At 37.6% G+C, this 20,648-nt stretch overlaps 1 protein-coding gene across 4 annotated transcripts; it reads left to right on the forward strand.

Moving 5' to 3' along the window:
* Window positions 1–80: 80 nt before the first annotated feature.
* tpra (translocated promoter region a, nuclear basket protein) lies at window positions 81–20,206 on the forward strand. Of its 4 annotated transcripts, none has more exons than XM_055151530.1 (54): window positions 81–637; window positions 1,111–1,215; window positions 1,291–1,361; window positions 1,446–1,533; window positions 1,609–1,877; window positions 1,964–2,056; window positions 2,197–2,277; window positions 2,367–2,454; window positions 2,537–2,674; window positions 2,747–2,841; window positions 2,917–3,114; window positions 3,191–3,298; window positions 3,636–3,844; window positions 4,167–4,330; window positions 4,761–4,885; window positions 5,000–5,148; window positions 5,434–5,596; window positions 5,680–5,814; window positions 5,889–6,029; window positions 6,112–6,316; window positions 6,997–7,193; window positions 7,538–7,678; window positions 7,775–7,891; window positions 7,975–8,178; window positions 8,439–8,620; window positions 9,044–9,191; window positions 9,618–9,755; window positions 9,845–9,976; window positions 10,280–10,410; window positions 10,651–10,861; window positions 11,103–11,207; window positions 11,447–11,560; window positions 11,634–11,738; window positions 12,066–12,269; window positions 12,381–12,419; window positions 12,704–12,874; window positions 13,224–13,335; window positions 13,691–13,878; window positions 14,229–14,296; window positions 14,384–14,583; window positions 14,846–15,040; window positions 15,126–15,241; window positions 15,717–15,791; window positions 16,077–16,292; window positions 16,836–17,028; window positions 17,850–18,049; window positions 18,127–18,198; window positions 18,280–18,371; window positions 18,448–18,560; window positions 18,681–18,779; window positions 18,871–19,012; window positions 19,296–19,393; window positions 19,470–19,583; window positions 19,921–20,206. In XM_055151530.1, exons 1-54 carry the CDS (start codon window positions 487–489, stop codon window positions 19,959–19,961), a joined length of 7,449 nt encoding a protein of 2,482 aa, XP_055007505.1. In that variant the 5' UTR covers window positions 81–486; the 3' UTR covers window positions 19,962–20,206. The 4 variants fall into 4 exon arrangements, with proteins under 4 accessions (XP_055007505.1, XP_055007503.1, XP_055007504.1 ...); XM_055151528.1 differs by having other exon boundaries at window positions 82–637; window positions 1,443–1,533; window positions 18,277–18,371; XM_055151529.1 differs by having other exon boundaries at window positions 82–637; window positions 1,443–1,533.
* The last annotated feature ends 442 nt before the right edge of the window (window positions 20,207–20,648 follow it).

Consider the following 20,648-nt stretch of genomic DNA (forward strand, 5'->3'; position numbering starts at 1 on the left):
TTCCGTCTCATATATTTTACGTAAGTGAATCAAGCGCGAACATTTTTATGCATATCCTACATGGATCTATCATCATTTGGAACCAAATATTAATCATTTCGGGTCTTTTTTTCGGTCTTTATATGGGAACTATTATAAAGTCGGCCAAGTTTGCGAATTTGTAAAAAAGAGCCTTTATAGCGATGATCTTCATGGTAAATGAATAAATGATATTAACGATTTTGTGCCCTAATGATCGGATATTATCGAAATACCCATATACAATATTTAATTAATATCTACATATGCCACTTAATCGGTATTTGTTGTCATTTTTTTCTAGTAAGGAAAGTTTATGATGAAGGAATAGATTACACATCCGGTCCTCGTGCCGTGCGACTTTACACGTTTTTATCCTTAGCGGGTTAAACACGAGTCCTACAACTACATTTCTAAAGTTTGTTCTGCATTTCCCCACGTTTTGGGTGCTGTGGGACTTTGGTGGAGATGGCGGCCGTCCTGCTGCAGGCTTTGGAGCGGACGGAGCTGAACAAACTTCCCAAAGGCATCCAAAACAAACTGGAGAGGTTTGTTACGGAGCTCCAAAATGCTAACGAGGCTCTGAAGACCGAGCGGGAGAGACTCAAAGCTGACAGCGGTATGTCCCATTCAACCTCCTAGATAACACGTATAAGAGATATTTTTTACTAATTAAGATTTTAATTTTAGGACCAGATTATTTTTAAGATTGTCAGATGAATGTATGATTTATGATTCAATAATGTGTCCTCATGTTAGCCCTCTCATTTGAGCTAACTTATTTAGTACTTGATCGTCATTAAAAAAAACACCTAAATGTACATTTCATTTGATATTTAAGTGCCATATTATTTAGTTGCAGTATTTTGAGGCTAATGCACTAACTAGACGAGAAAATGGGCTATGTTGGGGTATTGTGAAAACAGTCTTATTTATCTGTATAAACTAAAGACTAAATTTTTGAGACTTTGCACAAACAGTACATTAATACAATCCTCATTATGCTGATATTGCTCTGTGCAAATACTAGTAGATTAAACTGACCACATAATATCTTCCTTTTATAAATTTAGACTATTTTTGTGTCTACAGAGCAACAGTATTTTGACATTGAAAAGAGACTTGCAGAAACTCAGGAGCAGTTCCTCACATCCACAAAGGACTTACAAAGCGTGAAAGAGGAAAACAAAAAACTAAGTAAGTTTGAAACACTTGCTGCTGAGATAAAGCTGTATTATGTTAGTCTGTCACTGATGGGCTTCATTTGTCCAGATGAGGAGCTGAGCACTTTAAAGGGAATAGAGGGAGAATCAGCAGATGAAAAAACATCTCAACCACAACAGGTATACATTACTTGACTGTGATGAACGTGTTGAATATTATTTTTGTTATTTCCTTATAACAAAACAAATGCTTTAACACAGCAGACCAAAACAAAATATGAAATTGAAGCTGAGAAAAGGGAATTGGCTCGGTTGCTGGAGAAGAGGACACAGGAGGTGGAGAACCTGAATGGTAATAATTCTAAATATTAAATAACAATCAACAAATTTATATCTACATCCAATTTGTGATGATATATTTGTGCAGAGGATTTGACACGACTGAATGAGAAACTGGTTGAGACAAACAAAATCAAGATGGATCTGCAGTTGAAACTGGATGAGATTCAGTCGTCTGAAGCCTCTGTGCAACACCGGGAGAAACGCATGGAGCAGGAGAAAGAGCTACTTCAACAGAAAATCGACTGGCTCACGTCTGAACTGAAAGCAAAGACTGACGAACTACTAGACACGAACCGAGAGAAAGGAAAACAGATAGTTGAGCTACAATCAAATCTGCAGACCTGCAAGGAAGAGGTAAAGCTTTTATTCAATAGGAATGCAATGCCATATTGTGGCACTGCAGTCATCCCCATTAACATTTTTTAACTATTATACTTTAGGTGTCCAGATTAGAAAGCCAGTTGACCTCACTAAAGGATGTCAGTGAAAGTCAGACCAAGAGATCAGAAGACCTCAACAACAAACTGAAAAAGGTCATTTTAGCAATTTTTTTAATCAAAAGACACATTGATTGACTCTACATTTTTAAGCCAGTTGGATATATTTGTACTAAAATAGATTGAAATTAATATTCTAATATAATACAACTAATAATATATATTTTTTCTTTTAGGCAAAAGAGGAACACTGTGCCATGGAGGAGAAATATCAGAATGAACTTAATGCACGGATTAAATTGGTTTCACTACACGAGGTCAGTCTCTATCTAACCTATTTATTTACTAAGACTGTTTATTACTAATAAATGTAGGAAACATTTACAATAACTGATTATACCTGTAGAGCACAGCATCTGAAATGAAGGCAAAGAACAATGAACTGAACAGCGCTGTGGAGGGCCTCAGTAAGATGGTTAAAGAGACAGGAGAAGGTAATGAGGAATTTTTAAAAAACTATTCAGCAAACTGTGTTGTTTACTATTCTGTATTCTGATAATCTAATAATTATGGCAGCCAATAAAGTCCTGGAAAAGAAAGTCTCAGAGGTGGAGGAACAAAAGACGCAGCTTGAGGCTGAACTCCGAGAGAAGATAAAGAAAATGGAAAAGGAGCTTGAGAATGTATCAGTGAAGGCTGCTGGCAAACACTGCTGTAAGAAGAATACACTGATTATGTTAATGTAATTAAGTTTTAATCATACTTAATACAGATCTTTTCTTTTAGGTGCACAGTCATTAACAGAGGAGCAGTTAGATGCTATGTGTCCCTCAGCAGCCGCCATCGCTGCCATTGTCAAACCTGGCATGAAGTTTTTTGATGTAAGATTCAAAATGACAATACTACATTCTTCCTGATTATAAATTAACTGTGACTCTATTTTCTCTGTATTTTAGCTGTATAATGCATATGCAGAGTGTCAGACTCAGCTGCAGCTTGAGAAGCAGGAGACCAGGAGAGTCAACCGGGTCCTGGATGAGATTGTTCAGGAGGTTGAATCTAAAGCACCAGTCCTAAAACGACAGAGAGAAGAGTACGAAAGCATGCAGCGGTCCATGGCTTCACTCTGTAACAAACTGGAACAAGCTCGCTCGGTCTGTTTTTAAATATAGCTACAATATTAAATTAACATTTACTTAGAACTGATAACTAACAGGAGTTTGTCAACAGGAAATATATAGTCTACAGAAAGAGAAAGATGAGGCAAAACAAAAATGTGATGTCCTTGAAAGGGAGAAGAGTTGCACAGAAAGACAACTTAATGACACATCTGCACAGGTGAAGCCAAAATTTAACTTTTCTATATGTATAATTTCACTTTATAACTTTTCTGGGTGATGGTACACCACAAGCTTTTCTCCCCCAGGCTGTGTTATTGCTTTGCCTGGGAGGTTCCTTAGCATTAAAAGCAATAAGCAAGAGAGACAAGCTTTAAGTGCACAGCCATCTGAAAACACGGTGCACCTTTCAAATTTAGTGCAAGACAACTGGCATAGAATACTTTTTTCTTTTTAATATAAAAATCATATTCTTCACACAGTTTTTTTTTTTACTTTTGATTGCATACACAAAGACCTAAATGCTTTTTAAGCGTTCCTTGATTTTGCCTTTCCAGGTGTGTACTCTCCTTATGGAGCTGGAAGAAGCACGTGGGAATCAGATTATCAAAAACGAAGGCAGCTCCACTATGGGGGAGGGCCGGCCACAACAAGTGTCTTTTTGTAGCATCCAGGAACTTCAACAGCAAAACCAAAACATTCTGAAAAAACTGAAAGAACTAGAGGATGAGAAGAACAAGAAGCAGACCAAAATTACATCAGAACGGTAGATATCAGCCATTTTCATACTGTAGGAATCTATTGCTGTATTTCAGATTATATCATAAGATTCTATAGGGCAATATTATTTAATACAGTTGGGGCAACTAAAATGAATATAGTTAAAATGCTGATTTTTTCCTTGTAAAATACTGAGTAGACCCTAGTCAACTCAGTCTTAGAATTGATCAGATTCAACATGTGTGCATTCACCTTTAGAATATTTCATAGAATCTGAAAACCACAATTTACAAAAAAATCTCCCCCCAAATTCAAAGGAATTTTATGTAATAAATACCTTTTCTAACTACTACTTCTTTTCTTTTTAGAGTGTCTGAGTTGGAGACCAGTGTAGATAACCTGCAAAAAGAAATTGTACAGCTAAAAGAGCAGAGGAACCTGCAGAAACAGTTGGCTGATTCTAATGCCAGACAAAGGGACATGTACAAGGCGTTACTGACACAGAGTACTGGCTACACGCTGCCTCCTCAAGGTATTAATACACTACAATGAGAAATTGAAATTGTACAAATATACCATATACAAATAGCTGTTACTTTTTACTTTTGTACATCTACTACTTTCTAATTTCTAACAAAATTGATCAAGTTCACCTTTTTGTCCATACCAAATTTTAACTGACATTAATATTATTGTCGTTTGTTAGTATCAAGAATTGTTTCACAAAACAAAAGTAATCGCATTTTTTCGGTTTATCTGTATTGTACTTCACCAGTGGTTTTACATTTGCAAAATTAGCAATTAGTAGTACACACACACACGCGCACACACGCGTACACACGCACACATACGCACACATCATACTGCTACTTGCTTTTATGATAGGTTCCACATTTAATTTATTTACAAATGTTCCTATTAATACTGCAGAACACTATAAAATGTGTGTCATGTTGTCGTAGGACCAGAGTCTTTGACCCAGTCGGCTCAGATTCGCCCTTCACTCCCAGCCACCCGCTCCATGCCACAGAGAGCAGCTGCTGTGGAGTCCGCACAGACCGCCCAGGCTAAAGCTGCCTTAAAACAGGTACAGAAAATTAACATGCTTTTTACTCTATGAATCTTTTTTAGAAATTACTTCATACAGCACAGTGTAGCTCGGTTTACTTTACCTAAAAACTCCTTACATTTACATTTCCAGCTTAATGATTCTTTCATGCTGTATAAGAAGGAGAAAGCAGAGAATGATCGAATGCTTAATGAAACAAATGAAAGATTACGGAAGCAGTTATCTGAGCTCTCCTCCAGAAATGCCAAACTCACTTCTCAACTCGATTTCAACATCAAAAGGTACGTTTTTCAACCAGTAGAAAGATATACCGCATACCAACAACAAAGACTGATAAACAGTGTGTGTGATTTATGAGTAAGGCAAAAATATTGATCTCACAGTTGATCTTTTCAGTTCATGAAGAAATAAGGTGTTATGGTTTTAGTAGTGGCTAAGTTGATGACACTTGGTCAAAACACGTAATTATATACATAACATTGATTAATAGGATGGTGGTTATAACGTTTTACCTGACCAGAATATTTAGCTATTTATATTTTACTTATAATATTTTCATTTTTCAGATACGACATGCTCCAGGAGAATCTAGCTGCATACCGCAGAGAGATTGCAGCTCTACAGGACAGGAACAAGAAAATGGCAGCTACCGCCCAGCGTCAAGAACATGCTCTCCTCACAATGAGTCAAGATCTTCGGCAGGTCAATGAGAAACTGGCACTGGAGGAGGTATGTAATACTTTATTAAAGCTGTGATGTAATAAATACAATACACAGTACTTTATATATCATTGGTATTTTTATGTTTTTAGGTTCGTGTACAGAACTTGACCAAAGAAAAGGAAATGCTGAGACAAGCGGAGAGTCGACTCAGTAAAGAAAAGGAGGCCATTTTGATTGAACAGCGTAACCAGAACTTACTACTGACCAACCTTAAAACTATACAGGTACAGTAACAATTTACACTGCTTCAAAAAGATATGACATATTCCTAAATATTTTAATCTGTATTTTTCTGTAGCTTACAATGGAGCGCACAGAGACAGACATTCGGCAGCGACTTAATAACAAAATTGAACAACTTGAGTCAGAGCTGACCGCCATGAAGACCAAGCTGAACCAGGAAGTAGAACAACGGCACGCTCTTGGACGATCCATGGATGTATGTGTCTCAAGTTCAAATGTTTTCTCCATTATAAAATCTAGTCTATAAATTATTGTTATATTTTGTGCTCTTTTCGTAGGCCCAGTTGTTGGAAGCAAAGAAACGGCTGGAGACACAGAATACACTGCAGCAGAAGACCAGAGAGTTGCTGCGCTCTTCTGAACAGCAAGTGGCAGCTCTGAAAGCACAGCTGGCGTCGGCTGCCTCTGGGCCAGAGGCCACTGCCACCACCACTTCTGCAACACCAGCCGGAAGAGCAGTGGCCCTAAGGGCCCCACTGAGAGGTTAGAGACTATATATCTATAAATGCTGTGGAAATGTTTTATTATTAGAGAACAATTTTGAAGTAAAGCATAATTTGGACATCTACAATAATTGGGTTTCACAATGGCCGTGCAGTTTGGTCTATGCACCTGCTAACCACAATTCCTAGCTTAAACTATTTAGCTGAATGACTCTTCACCCTCCTTTCACACTGCTTACTGCCTTGTCTAATAATGTGTTCAGAACAAAAGATATATAGACAACATTACAAAAAGAATAGAAATCCACAGTTCAGTATATCAGTATACCTCTAACATGGCATAGATGACTTTGATGATAAATTGTAAATGTATGGAAGCTCTGCCTGGACCAAAATATTTTCTAGTTCAGGATAAAATGTATTTTCCGTTGAACTACAACAAAAGTTTACCCAAAAATACTGTAATCAAATGTAAGTGAAATTATCTTTGGAATTCATTTTCAGTGTGCAGTTCAGTTTGTTTTCTGTTATTGCCACCATTTTGAAGACTTCTCCATTCAAAAGATATAGTTTGTTTTATATTACCCCATCTATGAAAGCATATAAACCATACCCTTTACAGCTTTAGCAAACTGTGGATTTAAACTACACAACGCATGCACCATTAATAAATAAAATCAATGCTGAGGATGATACTAATATTCATTCTTATGTGTTTAGTGCATTCACCTGGACCCCCAGTCTCCCAGCAGCCGACTGTGTCAGAACAGGAGCTCAATGAGGTCAAAAGTCAGCTGCGCACTGCTGAAGAACAGAAGGATGAACTAAAAGAGCAGCTAAAGAATGCTAATGCTACAGTGGAGCAGTACAGATCTGTGGTTCTCACACTGGAAGACAGTCTGAAGAAGGAGAAAGAGGTATAACTACATTTACATTTGACAAAACATTTTCAAGTGTGATATTTTGCTACAGAAAATATTGCATGAAAGAAAATATTGATCACTCTTAGCCACTTTAGACATATTGTAAATAAAACTTGAGTTGCTATAAATAAACTGCATAAAATACATTTTATTACTGATATTTTATAAGTAAATTCAAACTTCTGCAGCACAAAGAAGAAACACATTCAAGTTCAAAGATATACAATAAAAAATAAGAGTTCAAATTTTATTCATCAGCAGCAAGTTATTACACTAATATCAGCCTAATGTCATAGTCTTTTGATGAAAGTTATGTTGGCTGTATTTTGTCTGTTTAGTCCCGCATCCCTCTGGAGATCCGTCTGAAAGAGGCTCAGGAGATACAGAAGCAGCTGGAGCAGAGGATTGTGGAAGTGGAGAAGATGAAGCTACAGGGGGAAGAGGACCGCAGGAAAGCTGTGAATGCTGTGGAGAAACAAGTATCTCTATTTACTCTGTTGCATGCTTAATCAGACTCTAAACAGCACCTTTCCTGTAATAAAGGATAATGTTTTTTTTTTTATTGTTTGTTACAGGTGATTGAGCTCCAGCGCACTCTGAAGGCCAGTCAGACAGAGCAGCAGGAGGCTTTAGAGAGGTGCACTTTAGCTGTAACTCAAGAGGAGAAAGCCATTCAAGAGAGTCTTCAGCAGGTATTTATTCTTGTTCGACTTCTAATTTGTAGAAATACACAGAAATACTAAGTGCTCTGTTGATTTTATTCATTTATTTTTAGACCAAGATTGCAGAAGAGGCTCAAGCCAAGTACGAAAAGGAGTTAATGCTTCATGCAGCTGATGTCGAAGCGCTGCATGATCTGAAAAAACGTTTCCAGGAAATCTCCACAACCAAGCAGGAAGTAGAGGACAAACTAAACAAGACCACAGCGCTTCTACAGGAAAAAAACGCAACATGGAGTACAGTGGAGAAACAGCTGAAGGTAAAAATCCTTTAAAATGTTTAAAATGAGATTATACCAGTTCATATTTTTTGTTGTAGATTAAATTGATTATATTAATATAATTCTACAATTTTTTTTATTGGTGAAAAAAGGGTGTATATAAATTTAAATATTGCCAGCATTTTTACTAAATTTTTACACCAGTCATTTTTTTAATTTTTTTTATTTACAATTAAAGAACAATTGTTTTAAAACCTTATCGCCTAGTCATGATTACATATTTTACCTTTTTTCTACAGGAAAATCTGGCCAATCAGAGCCGTCGCTGTGAGGAGCTGGGGAAACAAAATTCACTTCTTCACAAACAGATGGATGAACTGGCCGCTGCAACTCGATCACAGCAAGAACCTCAGCAACAGAATTTGGACCTGTCATTCAGTGAAGAGGGCAAGACCACAGAGCAGATTCTGGAGATACTCAGGTAAGTGTGTTATTGTGAGAAGAAGCTTTTCTATGTAACAAAAACACTGACGTACAAATACATTTTTACCATTTCTTTACGTCTTGGAGGTCCCACGATTATTTGCACTGTAAACACAACTTATTTAATGTACTCCATCTATTATAGATACATACCTATTATGCTAACAATTGTTTTAATCAAACTTTGTAACATTTCTTAATCCCGTAACACTGTATATTAAGTAGTATCAATGGCATCAAATGGCATGTAAAACTTATATAATTGTCTTTCTAAAACTGAAGATTATATTTTGTAGCATATATGTAATCATTTCAAATAAATAAAAAATGAATTAATTCTGGTATCTTTTTCATTATATACTCTATTTGGATTGCATTTTCCAAACCGTTTGTATTGAATACATTCTGAAATGTCTTGTAGGTTTGTGCGACGAGAGAAAGAGATTGCTGTTGCTCAGTTTGAGGCATCTGAGGGAGAAGCTCTTCGGTACAAACAGCGTGTTGAATATCAAAATCAAGAATTGAAGGAGCTACAGGAGGCTCTGAATATTGAACGGGAAAGGATGCAGGTACAAATAAATGCTGCAGCATATTGTCATTAATAACTACTTAACAAAATACAAAGAACATAAACAGTGTAACCAGGAGGGTGTAAGGTGATAATTCTGCACATTTGTGTAAATGTTCCATTTTAATTTTAATATCGCCCACCTCTACTTTCAAATATATTGATCTGAACTATACCTCACTAAGAATAACTATGGCATTTACAGTGTTTTCTCTTTAAATTCAGTATCCTTCTACTACAGTAAAACAATATAGTAAAGATATCCTTCAAAGTTTTACAGTTAATGTTGTTTTAGTGTATGGCACCACCAAATGTTCACACATCACACATTGCCACATTCAATTTCAGCCAAAGCTTTTCAAGTTTTCTACTTATTACTTAAAATTATACAATTATAAGCTTACTTTTCCTTTTATAATTTTTTCAGAATACTGCAAAGACCGTAGCCCAGCAGGAGCAACAGCTGAAGAAAATGGAGACAATCAATTCACTTCAGGAAACCAACAGGCTGCTCAAACTCGACAAAGACAAGCTCGAGCATGAACTCAGGATCTTCCGCTCTAAAGTAATTATTTACAAGCAGAGGCATAAATGTACATAACTACATGAAGTACATCCAATTATGTAAGTACCTTTTGCATATTTGTTGTGTAGGTGTCCAAGTTGCAGTCAGACATAGCCCCTCTACACCAGAATTTGTCTGCTCTCTCAGAGAAGAACGGCTCATTACAGGCAGATAAGAGAATACTGGAGGAGGACCTTAAACGCTGGAAAGCGAAAGCCCAGGTAAGTTTTGTTTATTTATTTTATTTATTTATTTATTTATTTTTAACAAGGACAGTGTGCAGCCATTGTTCTCAAAGACAAAAAATGCTCAACACCAGATTGAACTACAAGCTATTTTCCATCTGTAGTTCTTCCATTCTTTAATGGGCTGAATATAATAAAACACTCAAGTACAATATAACAACCTGCAATGGCACCTTTCAGCTGTTTTTAATTCCTCACATTATTGTAGAATAACATGGATCATGTCAGTTGTTCTAATGACCAAATTAAGAATTTCTTTGTTTTTGCCTTTGCCCAAAGCAAATGGCCAACCAACAGAAAGATGGGGACGTTGAGGAGAAACAGAAACTGATGACTGAGAGAGACGCTCAGCTGAAACGCATCACACATCTCTCAGAAGAGAGCGCCAAGTTAAAGACTGAACTAGCCAAGTAAGAAATTAATGTCCTATTTTAGCTCCATATCAGTAAATACATCATTTACATCAGTAAATACGTCAAAGATAATATATCCAGTGGAAGCTGAGCTTGATGTGCCAGTACGGTAATTCTTCATGACCACTGTTCCTTAAAGCGTATTTTAGGTGTTAAGTAAATTTTAAGTATACATACATAAAAAGGTTGTTGAGTGCATGTATCTATAACCTCGTTGATTGTCTCTATGTGTGCCAGAGCCAATGCTAGCAATAACTCCAGTCAGTCTCAGCTGCAAGCACTGAATCAGACAGTGGCACGGCTAACTACAGAAAGGGACAATGCCAAGAAAGAGGTGGAGACCAAAAACCATGACATCCTGGAGAAAAACAAAACGATCACTCAAGTGAAGAAGATTGGACGCCGCTACAAGACTCAATACGAGGAGCTCAAAGCCCAGCATGACAAGGTACAGGATATTTGAAGTATGGAAGTCTAAATAAGGGCTCCTTGGAAAAAAAAACTTATATAATTAAAATTGTGTTACCAATAATAATGGTATAGGATTTTTTTTTATAAGTCAGCACAATTGAATTTTTAAAATCTCCATAAGTTAAAATTAATAAATAGTTATATTAGTATGACAATAGCATGTTAACATGGTTAAACTTGGAAAAGTATAATATAAAACATTTTTTATGTTACTGAAGTTGGTCCAGGAGATGCAGCTCCTCACTCAGGCACAGGAAGAGCAGAAGAAAGCCCGAGAAGAACTGGATAAAAACAAAGATGAGATGCAGAAGAAAGCAGAAGAGGTGAGCAAAATATTTTATTTATTCAAAGATGCGTTATGCACATTTTCTGGTGGGGGTCTGCCATCTGCTTGTCTCCATGGAGATGTTATTGCTTTGTGGGAATAGTCAACATTATGACATTAAACTATTTATCTCCATTGAGACAAGCTGGTGGCATACCAACAGATGTTTTTGTGCACTGCCATATACCTTTTTACAATATATTTTGTGGTGACTGATGATACACTTCATTTGTTCAGATTCAGAAATCCAAATCGGAGTTGGAGAACGCTCAAAAGGAAAGTCAACAAACCAAAGAGAAGTTACAAGATCTTCAGAACCAGCTGAACCAGAGCCAGAATCAACTCACACAAGTACTGCAACCTGAAAACTATGATCATAAGAAAAATCAATGCATTAATAAACTAATAACTTTTTGTATTTCAGGTTCAAGCCCAACTCTCTCAAACACAGACACAACTCCAGCAAAATCAGAACCAGCTCACCCAGGGTCAGAAGGAGCTGCAGCAGGCAAAGACCCACAGCCAACAGGTATAAGACTGCACAAACAGATTCAGTTATTTTCCCTACACTTTTAGCAAATATTGAAATATGCAGTTTATGGCATTGCAAAACATTCATCTATTTCCTTTACCTGGCCATACAACTTGCAAAGAAGTCATGTTAAGTTATTAAAGTATTAAATTATTAAAGAGAAATTCATTGACTTGTCCTTTTAAAAAAATATTGAAGAAATGTTTGTATAGTAATGTAGTTTATGGCATTGTAAGACGCATTCAAGTATTGCATTAACTTATCGATATGAACACTTTTTAAAACTTCACTTTGTAAATAATGATTTATTTTAACTGTTTATAGTTGCAAAACCAGTTGAAGACAGCACAGACTCAATCTCAGACCCGGCAGAATCAGATCCAGCAGATCCAGAAGGAGCTGCAGCAGACAAAGGAAAACCTCCAACAAAAAGAGAAAGAACTTCAACAAACTCAACAAAGCTCACAACAGAGCCTCAACCAAGAAGTCAACAACCTCAAGATAGCCCTGAGCCAAGCAGAGGCCAAGGTAAGGAAGTAATTGTTATAATTGTTTTTATTTCAGTATAGTTGTAGTGTTGTTCTTTTTAAAATAAGTTTATTATAATTGTATGGTGGTAAACAAATTATCTTGTTATAGGGAACAGCGCTTCAAGAACAAATAGACAACCTACAGAAGGTTTGTGGAAAAATTATTTGTTTGTAATGAAGTGAAGTGTTTGAGCTAAAAAAAAAAATGCATGCAGTGAACTACTGATATTTGACATTTAGTTCATCTGCTGTGAGGCTGCTCTATGATGTTTTTCTGCTCTGTATGATCTAGTAATAAATAACTGGCTAGATTACCCAAAAAGATGATGCGAGTGAATCATGGCTCACTCTGCATTACTCTTAATAAATCAAAAGATCTACCATGCCTTGTTGTATTAATTTATCTTATGTGCAATTCTTGGTGTTTATTAGACTTTAGGTGAGCGTGATGCAGAAGTGAAGCATCTGGAGGAGCAGCTCGCGGAGGTTAAACAGGCATATGAAGCAGCACAGAGCTCACAGCCCACACAGAGCCACAGCAGTGAGGGGAACACAGGTGGAGACCCAGGACGAGAGGATGAGCTCACCAAACTCAAACAGGAGGTATGAAGGGTGTTTTTCTATTTAAGCTGAAACATTATTCTTGATTTTTTTTTTTAAAGGTGCACTATCATTTGTCTACCACCTGCTTGTCTTCATAGAGATGGCATTGCTTTTCCTTAAACATCTGCATCTTGCATTTATTCAATTACATGTGTTTTTGTTTTTATTACCCTGAAATATATGTATTCTAACTGAGAGCAGGTTTCAGTCTCCGCAGACCTAATCTGTAATTTGGCCTCACTGGGTGGCATACCCAGAAAAGTTGCTTAGTGCACCTTTTAATTAATAATCTACATATTATACACAATACAATTGATTGACCGTGGTATAAAACATTTAATTCCTACAGTTAACTGAGAGCAAGAACCGGGAGGAGCAGCTCAAACAGCAGATGGCCGACAAAGAAGAAAAGACCAAAAAAGCTTTCCTCGGAGCCAAGACCAAGATTAGCCAGCTCAACAGTGAGTATATCTATATTATACAGCTACCAAGTATATTACATGTAATCTCTTTTTTAGACATTCAGTTGCTTAGATTAAGTCAGTGAAATTTGATGGGTCAAGAATTAGGTCTCTTGCTTTTGCAATGCAAATGTAAGCAGTGTTTCTCATAATATGATAATGACAACATTGACAGTTTTCTGACAGTCTAAAAACAGGCTAACCATAAACAGATTTATGTTATTGTAAGTATGTAAAAGTAACTGCTAAACTGTCAACATCTCTAGTTAATAGGTATTTTAAGTGACATTTTTGGTCCAAAATTGTGATGTGTAGAAATTTAATAAAACACTGAGAAACACTGACTGTTGTACAGGTGCTAAGGAGCAGCTGAGCAAAGAAGTGGAGGAGCTGAAGCAGGACAAAGAGGAGCAGGAGGTGCGAATGAACGCCATAAAGTCTCAGTATGAAATGAGACTTGCGCGTTTGGACCGAGAGCTGAGAGAACTGAGAGAGACCCAGACTGAGTCCAAAGAGGAGCCCCAGGACCAGGGAACCGTAAAGGTACGTGTTTACCTGAGACCATACATAGTCGGGGGTTGTTTTTAGTAGACTTAAAAAAAAAAATCAGAAATTGGGTGTAAGAAAAAATGAAAGTTACTGTATTCTATTTAGTTTGACAACTAGTAATCATGAAACTGCTTATTTTTAGCACTGCATTTTTGATAGCAATACTGTCACTACAATATATTTACATAATAAATTACAGTCACAAATATACTCCAAATGCCTATATTCTTTTTTAGCAGAACAACGAAACAATTTAATTACTGCTTATCTCTAAATGTATATAATGATTGTATACAATTACAGCTTTCTATGTGATGTTGTTTTAATGAACCTCTAATTTGTAGGGTGATCAGACCAGACCATCAGATCAGAGACAAATATCACTGAAGAGCCCTGCCCAGGACAGAGGAAGGTAAAGCAATAATAATACACATTTTACACAAATCAACTATTATACAAAATTACATATTTAATTAACAAATGCATTTCTCTACCTTAGCTCCAGTCTGTCTGAGCCTCCTACTGCCAATATCCGTCCAACCCCCAGCACCCCATCCCCTAGCAGCAAACCAAGCCCCACCCCGGGCAGTAAGGCCACCCCACGGGCCAGCATTCGACCAATGGTGACCCCTCCATCTGTGCCCACTCCTACTCCTACTGCCACTGTCATGCCGACCACACAGGCTGACAGTCAAGAAGGTAATTTTATCTAAATGTCTGTTCAGAAGCAAACTAACATTAAGTTCAGTTTACCTGTAAAGTGAAATCTGATATAAATAGCCTACCTTGTATAACTATGTGTTTACTGATTTTATTAAAGAAAGGTATTTTGAATGATTTTTTGCAGATGGAGTTACTTATTGCTAACCTGTCATGAACGATTATAAAGATTTTAATTCATTGCTCAATAAATAGTGCTCAGTTTTATAAATCAAAATTGATAACCAAAACTTTTTTCCAGTTTCTCTTGGTACAGGATCATCTGTTCACTCTACCAGCTCCGGTTTGAGCAACACACCAACCACCATTGCGCAGCCAACCAGCACCCAGGCTACAGCTTTTGTCCAACCCACTCAGCAGCAGTCAGCCAGTCAGGAACCAGGATCCAGTATGGAGGCAGAGCGTCCATCCACATCCTCGGCCTCTCTAGCACCAGGTAAACTGACACTATTTGTTCATTATCAACAACAATGTAATAGTACTAAAAAATCTTATAATATTTTAATGGATTATTCAAACAGGCTCAAAGCGAGTTCGGACTGAGGAGGAAGACGAGGAAGAGGACAGCAGACCTGAAAGTTCACGCACTTCTCCAACTACCAAAAAACTACGACTGAAACCAGCAATGGGTCTACCGGTAAATACTTGTGCCAAATTATAACTACCATGATTACCTATTACCTTACCTATAATTTATTAAAGTTTCTCCTCGCCCTTGAAATACTGCCCACCTTTGGCACAACTACAAGAAAATTTTTTTGCAGAGTTTGACAGTGGCCTATAATGACTCTTTGACAATATTACTGAAAGTGCAGAGATTTTGTAATGAAAGTGAAATATTTGTTAACTGTCCCAACACAGTTTACAAACATTTCTTGTCATAGTTGTCACACATGTAGAGCCATGAAAATGAACACTCAAATCATTATCGCTCTAGTGTGTCCTGCGAGGAGCCCTGTCAGATTCACCTTTAAACTGTGGAGACATTGGCGTTCGTGTCTGTATAAATTATAAAATGCATTGTGTATTTAAATTTTTATATACTTACTATGAACCAGATATTATGTGTTCTTAATAAAGTCTGGATTGAATTGAATATTATTTTTTGTAAGGTTGAGGAAGAGGAGGAGGAAATTGAAGAAGAGCTTGGGGACGTCACAGAACGACCAGATTCAGCTGACAGTGAGGTTTGTCAACAGATAATTCTGAATTTAAAGGGAGCTAGACAGATGTTTAAAGAAGGGCAGTATTGTTCATTTTTACCGCTCAGACTATTAACGACCTATACCAGTTGAGAATTTAGGGCTGGTGATGAGGTGAAGGAACGTAAATTCAACAGTAAAAGCACTGCCACCAAACTTTTTAGCCCTTACGTTACATACATCATGTTTATTCAAACCCATATATTCATAGTATGTACTAGTAGATGTTCTCAAGGGTGTGAAATTCTCTAAAGTAACATGTTTTTGTAGATGGCGTTCCCTGTGATTGAAGCAGACGATGAGGATATTGAGGATGAGGGCGTGTCCCAATCGGTACCTTCAGACCAGTGTCAGACTTTAGTTCGTGATGTTATCGTGATCGACACCGACAGTGAGAGCCGGGAGAGCAAAGAGACTGAGAAACAACAAGAAGATGCAGAGGAGGAGGAGGATGATGATGAAGAGGAGGAAGGGCAGGAGGATGAGGTACACAAAGTTGCAAAAACTATTTAGAAACATGCAGTTTGAAATGTTATGCCTCACAAATATGCAGTATAGATTACTAAAAACAAAAACAAAAAAACACACATGCCACATGCCATACAAATCAAAACGTCATGCTGTTTAATTATGATAAAAGAATGTATTATATAGTTGTAGTAAAAGGTTCACTACTAAACTACTTCACTACTTATTGCTAAAATTCAGTGGCTTTAGAGATGTGTTCATTTTTATTGTTGATGTGATATTAACAGCTAGATTCAGTTTACACACATAAGTCCATCAAAATAACTGCTTGTGCTACTTAGTGCTTCCATTTAATATTGGACTCTCATGTATTATTGAGAAATATTAAGTTTTTTTTACACTTGATATCATATATCACATTAATCCCAGGAGCACTCCTATGGCAACAGACCAAAACCAGAGCACCCAATCTCATATCTCATTACCACCTCCCACCCACTCATAAGAAGGAAATACTCTAAATATCAATCTCTTGAAAATATGCACTGTTCTTCTTTCCAGTACAAGGATGATGAAGATGATGATGAAGAGGATGATGGCTCTGGAGATGGCGGCATGAGACGTGCAGAGGGCAGTAATGAGGAGAGCAGAGATGCCGATGAGGAGGATGAGGAAGAGCCTTCAGAAAGCGTCCGCTCTGAGGACAAGCCGGGCGCATCGTCAACTGAGCGAACTACCGAGCCCTCACACAGTGGTAAATGCGTGTGTGCTTTCCTCATGGTACCTCTAAAAAGGAATTTGAACGTCTACCTAATTTTAGTGATTGTTCTAGTACAGGGGTGGGCAAACTACGGCCCGGGGGCCGTATGCGGCCCTTTAAACCTTTTAATCCGGCCCGCCGAACTGGAATAAATTACAGTAATAAATCTTGTTGATGTTTTATTTGTCATGCATTTCCAGCATTTCCCAGTAGATGGCGCACTATATATACTTTGAGTTGCGGCGTATTATGTTGGCCGCAATGCTTTATGGGAAAATGTTCTTGCAGGAGTTATTCGGACCATGAGTGAAGTAGTTGGTGCTTAAGATATAAGACTGCACTACTTCCATTTTGAGTTGGTATAAATCAATCAAGGAAGCCTGTGGACTTTGAGTTGTAATTTTTAATGTGTACAACATTTTGGGGTCAGTTTTTACCACACTCACAGGTGTATATTTGTAGTTGTATGACATATGCTTTGTTTTTGAGCTGTTACCAGTCATATTCGAAGACGGCGAATTAATGACATACGTTCACTTGTGGTGTGCAGTGGAACTGGTCTCAACAGTTTTATGTGTTCGGAATCTTTCACAGCAGTGATGAAAGTCCTAGATAAATGTGAATAAGAATGTAATGAATCTGAGCTCTTAATACGTTATGTCCTGTCTTCTGTCCGGCCCTTCAGTCAAACTTTAGGACCCTATGTGGCCCGCGAGCCAGAAAGTTTGCCCACCCCTGTTCTAGTATACTGAAAGCTTTACAAACCCACGCTTATAATAGGAATCACTCAAACGCTACACCAATTTTCCTCTCAGGTGAAGGCCGCAGTGGAGCATCATCAGAGGCTGACCCCCCAAGAGACCTACTGCACCTGCCCCCTCTCTCCTCCGTCCCCACACCCTCTCCGTCCTCTCTTGCCCCTCGTCTGCCCCAGCCACGGAGACCTCCTCATTCTGTCCCTCCACGACTCTACATCCAGCCCCCCGCCCCTGAGCTGGGACCCCCTCACACACAGGTACACTCACATGGACTTGTGTTAGAAAACTATTACATTGTTTCGTTTTTATTCTCAATCACTTTTTTTTTATCCAGAGACAGTCTTCTCAGTTGCGGAGACAATCAGTTGGACGTGGACTCCAGCTAACTCCAGGAATAGGCAGTACAGTAAGCCAAAAATAATTTTCAATTTCAGATGACTGTCTCATCTGACTATAATTTTAGAGTTGGTTTTGTTTTTTGTAGCAGCAGCATTTCTTTGATGATGACGACAGAATGGTCCCCAGTACTCCCACTCTTGTTGTGCCTCATCGCAATGATGGTTTTGCAGAGGCCATTCAGTAAGTATTTTCACAACAATCTATTACATTTATGCTAGTGTGCCTAAAAGCTATTGTTGTTTCTGTTTGTGTCTAGCTCTCCTCAGGTGGCAGGACTGTCCACTAGATTTAGGTTTGGACCTCCTGAGGACCTCCTGCCTCAAGCTTCAGCCTCACATTCAGATCTGGGACAGCTGGCTTCACAAGGAGGTGCAATGAATGCAAATCACGACTGTACTCAAATCTATGCAAAGATCCAATGAAACCTATATGAAAAAGACAGTTCCTAATGACTATTACTATATTTTAAAAGTTTGATGTTCCCTTTAGGTCTGGGCATGTATGAATCGCCCCTGTTCTTGGCTGCTCATGATGAAGATGGAGGAGGAAGAAGTGTTCCCACTACTCCCCTGCAGGTGGCAGCACCAGGTAGAACTAGATTCTTTTCTAACAGACAGAAGTTGACAGTTGTGTTTACCATGACAGCTGTACATATCAGTTCCCCCTCTCTCTGTTTCAGTGACAGTGTTTACAGAGTCTCTTCCCTCGGACGGGGCGGACAATATGGCGTCCCAGTCTGTTCCCATGGTAACCGCCTCCACAGCGATGTCATCTGCAGCTGATGATGGAGATGAGGTTTTCATGGAGCACGAAGCAGAAAGGTCAGAGAAGCAGAGAATATAGTATACACACTGCATCTAATTAAAATGTCCCTAATAATAATAATAATAAACCAGGAAGAACATGCTGGTTTGCTAACAGATAGTTGATATTGACAGAATTTATACATGTGAAGAATCAGCATTGGGAATGAATTAGGCAAGTTAACTTAATGAGTTCCTTCTATCAAGGTTATAAAACTAAGTTGAGCTAGGAGCTAGGATAGTATGTTATCTTTTATTTCAATTATGTTTTGTCTTCATTGTGTGTATGTTTTGTTTTCAGTGCGGGTCTTGAGCCCTCTTTAGACAGTCAGGCCGAGATGGACTCAGCCGCTCAGCAAAGTGAAGACGCAGCACTGCCATCCACAAGCCAAGACCCTGGTATATCACTTTGTACCACCTATTTAAGAACTGACTGGAAATTTTGTGTTGACTTTACTCATGACTTTTGTTTCAGACACCAGCAGTGCCACGCAGAGACGCACTCTGCCCAGTCAGCCACTGTTCTCCAGCCTTTTGGGGCGAGGGGGCAGAGGGAGGGGTGAGGGCAGGACTCTAATTAGCCGTAGAGGTAATTATATTTAACAGTGGCCACATGTAAACTTTGTAAACCCAGCTTGTATACAAAGATTTGTAGCTTAATTATTTTGAAAAATAATAAAAAATAGGTAATATATTATTTTTTTATACATTTTTAACCATATTCATCTTGAAATATGGTGACAGAAGGTTTCTAGATAGAGAATATAAATAAAGTGTATTATTAGTAAGTTTATTTATTTTATTTAAATCAAAATATGATTGCTGCAACAATTAATTAATTAATTGTAATAATCGTGAAATGAATAGCAGAGTGGTTTAACACAGTAGATACATAAATTAACGTTTAATTTTTTTTTTATTTCTAGGGGCGTACTCTCGAGGAGGAAGAGGGGCTATGGGAAGATGAAGCTTCCAGTAGGGATAACTGCTCTATGTGAAATGTCTTTGTCCTGATGCTGCATTTTTAGTGTTTAAAAGAATGTGCTGCAGAAATCCCATGCAGTAAATGTTATAAAGCATCTGTGATTTTGTTCGTTGTAAACTTTTAGTTTTCTATTTTATGCTGCTTCATGAAGTTGGCTCTAGTTTTGTAATTATGTTAGTGCAACTCAAAATACACTTGTTCTATTAATAAAGTGATTAACATCCGTATTGACTTTTTCTTTTGTCAGTAACTGTCTATTTCCATTCATACATTTACATAAAATAATTATTCACCTAACTATTATTTATAGATGTTAATTTAAAGGCCCATCTTAAGCACAGGGCTCCCACGGTCAAGGAAAGCCTGAAAAAGTCATGGAAATTGAAAATGTAATTTTCCAGGCCTGGAATCTAAGTATCTCTTTAATGCATCTACAGTGTTCTGTTATCATTAGGCTATTATTATTTAGGAACATATGTGCCTTTTGTTTAAAAAAAAAAAAAGATAATAAATGCATTGACAGTATTTTGAATGTAAAAAAATCTATAATACCAAACCATAAGATGGGTGGAAAGGCTTGGCATGGAAAATTCACTTTAGGTCATGAAAAAGTCATGGAAAAGTTCTGAGATTTTGTCAGTGAAAAAGAGTGGGAACCCTGTAAGCATC

The sequence above is a fragment of the Boleophthalmus pectinirostris genome, unplaced genomic scaffold (assembly GCF_026225935.1).
Source record: "Boleophthalmus pectinirostris isolate CB_2022bp ecotype Guang Dong unplaced genomic scaffold, ASM2622593v1 HiC_scaffold_16, whole genome shotgun sequence".
Lineage (NCBI taxonomy): Eukaryota > Metazoa > Chordata > Actinopteri > Gobiiformes > Gobiidae > Boleophthalmus > Boleophthalmus pectinirostris.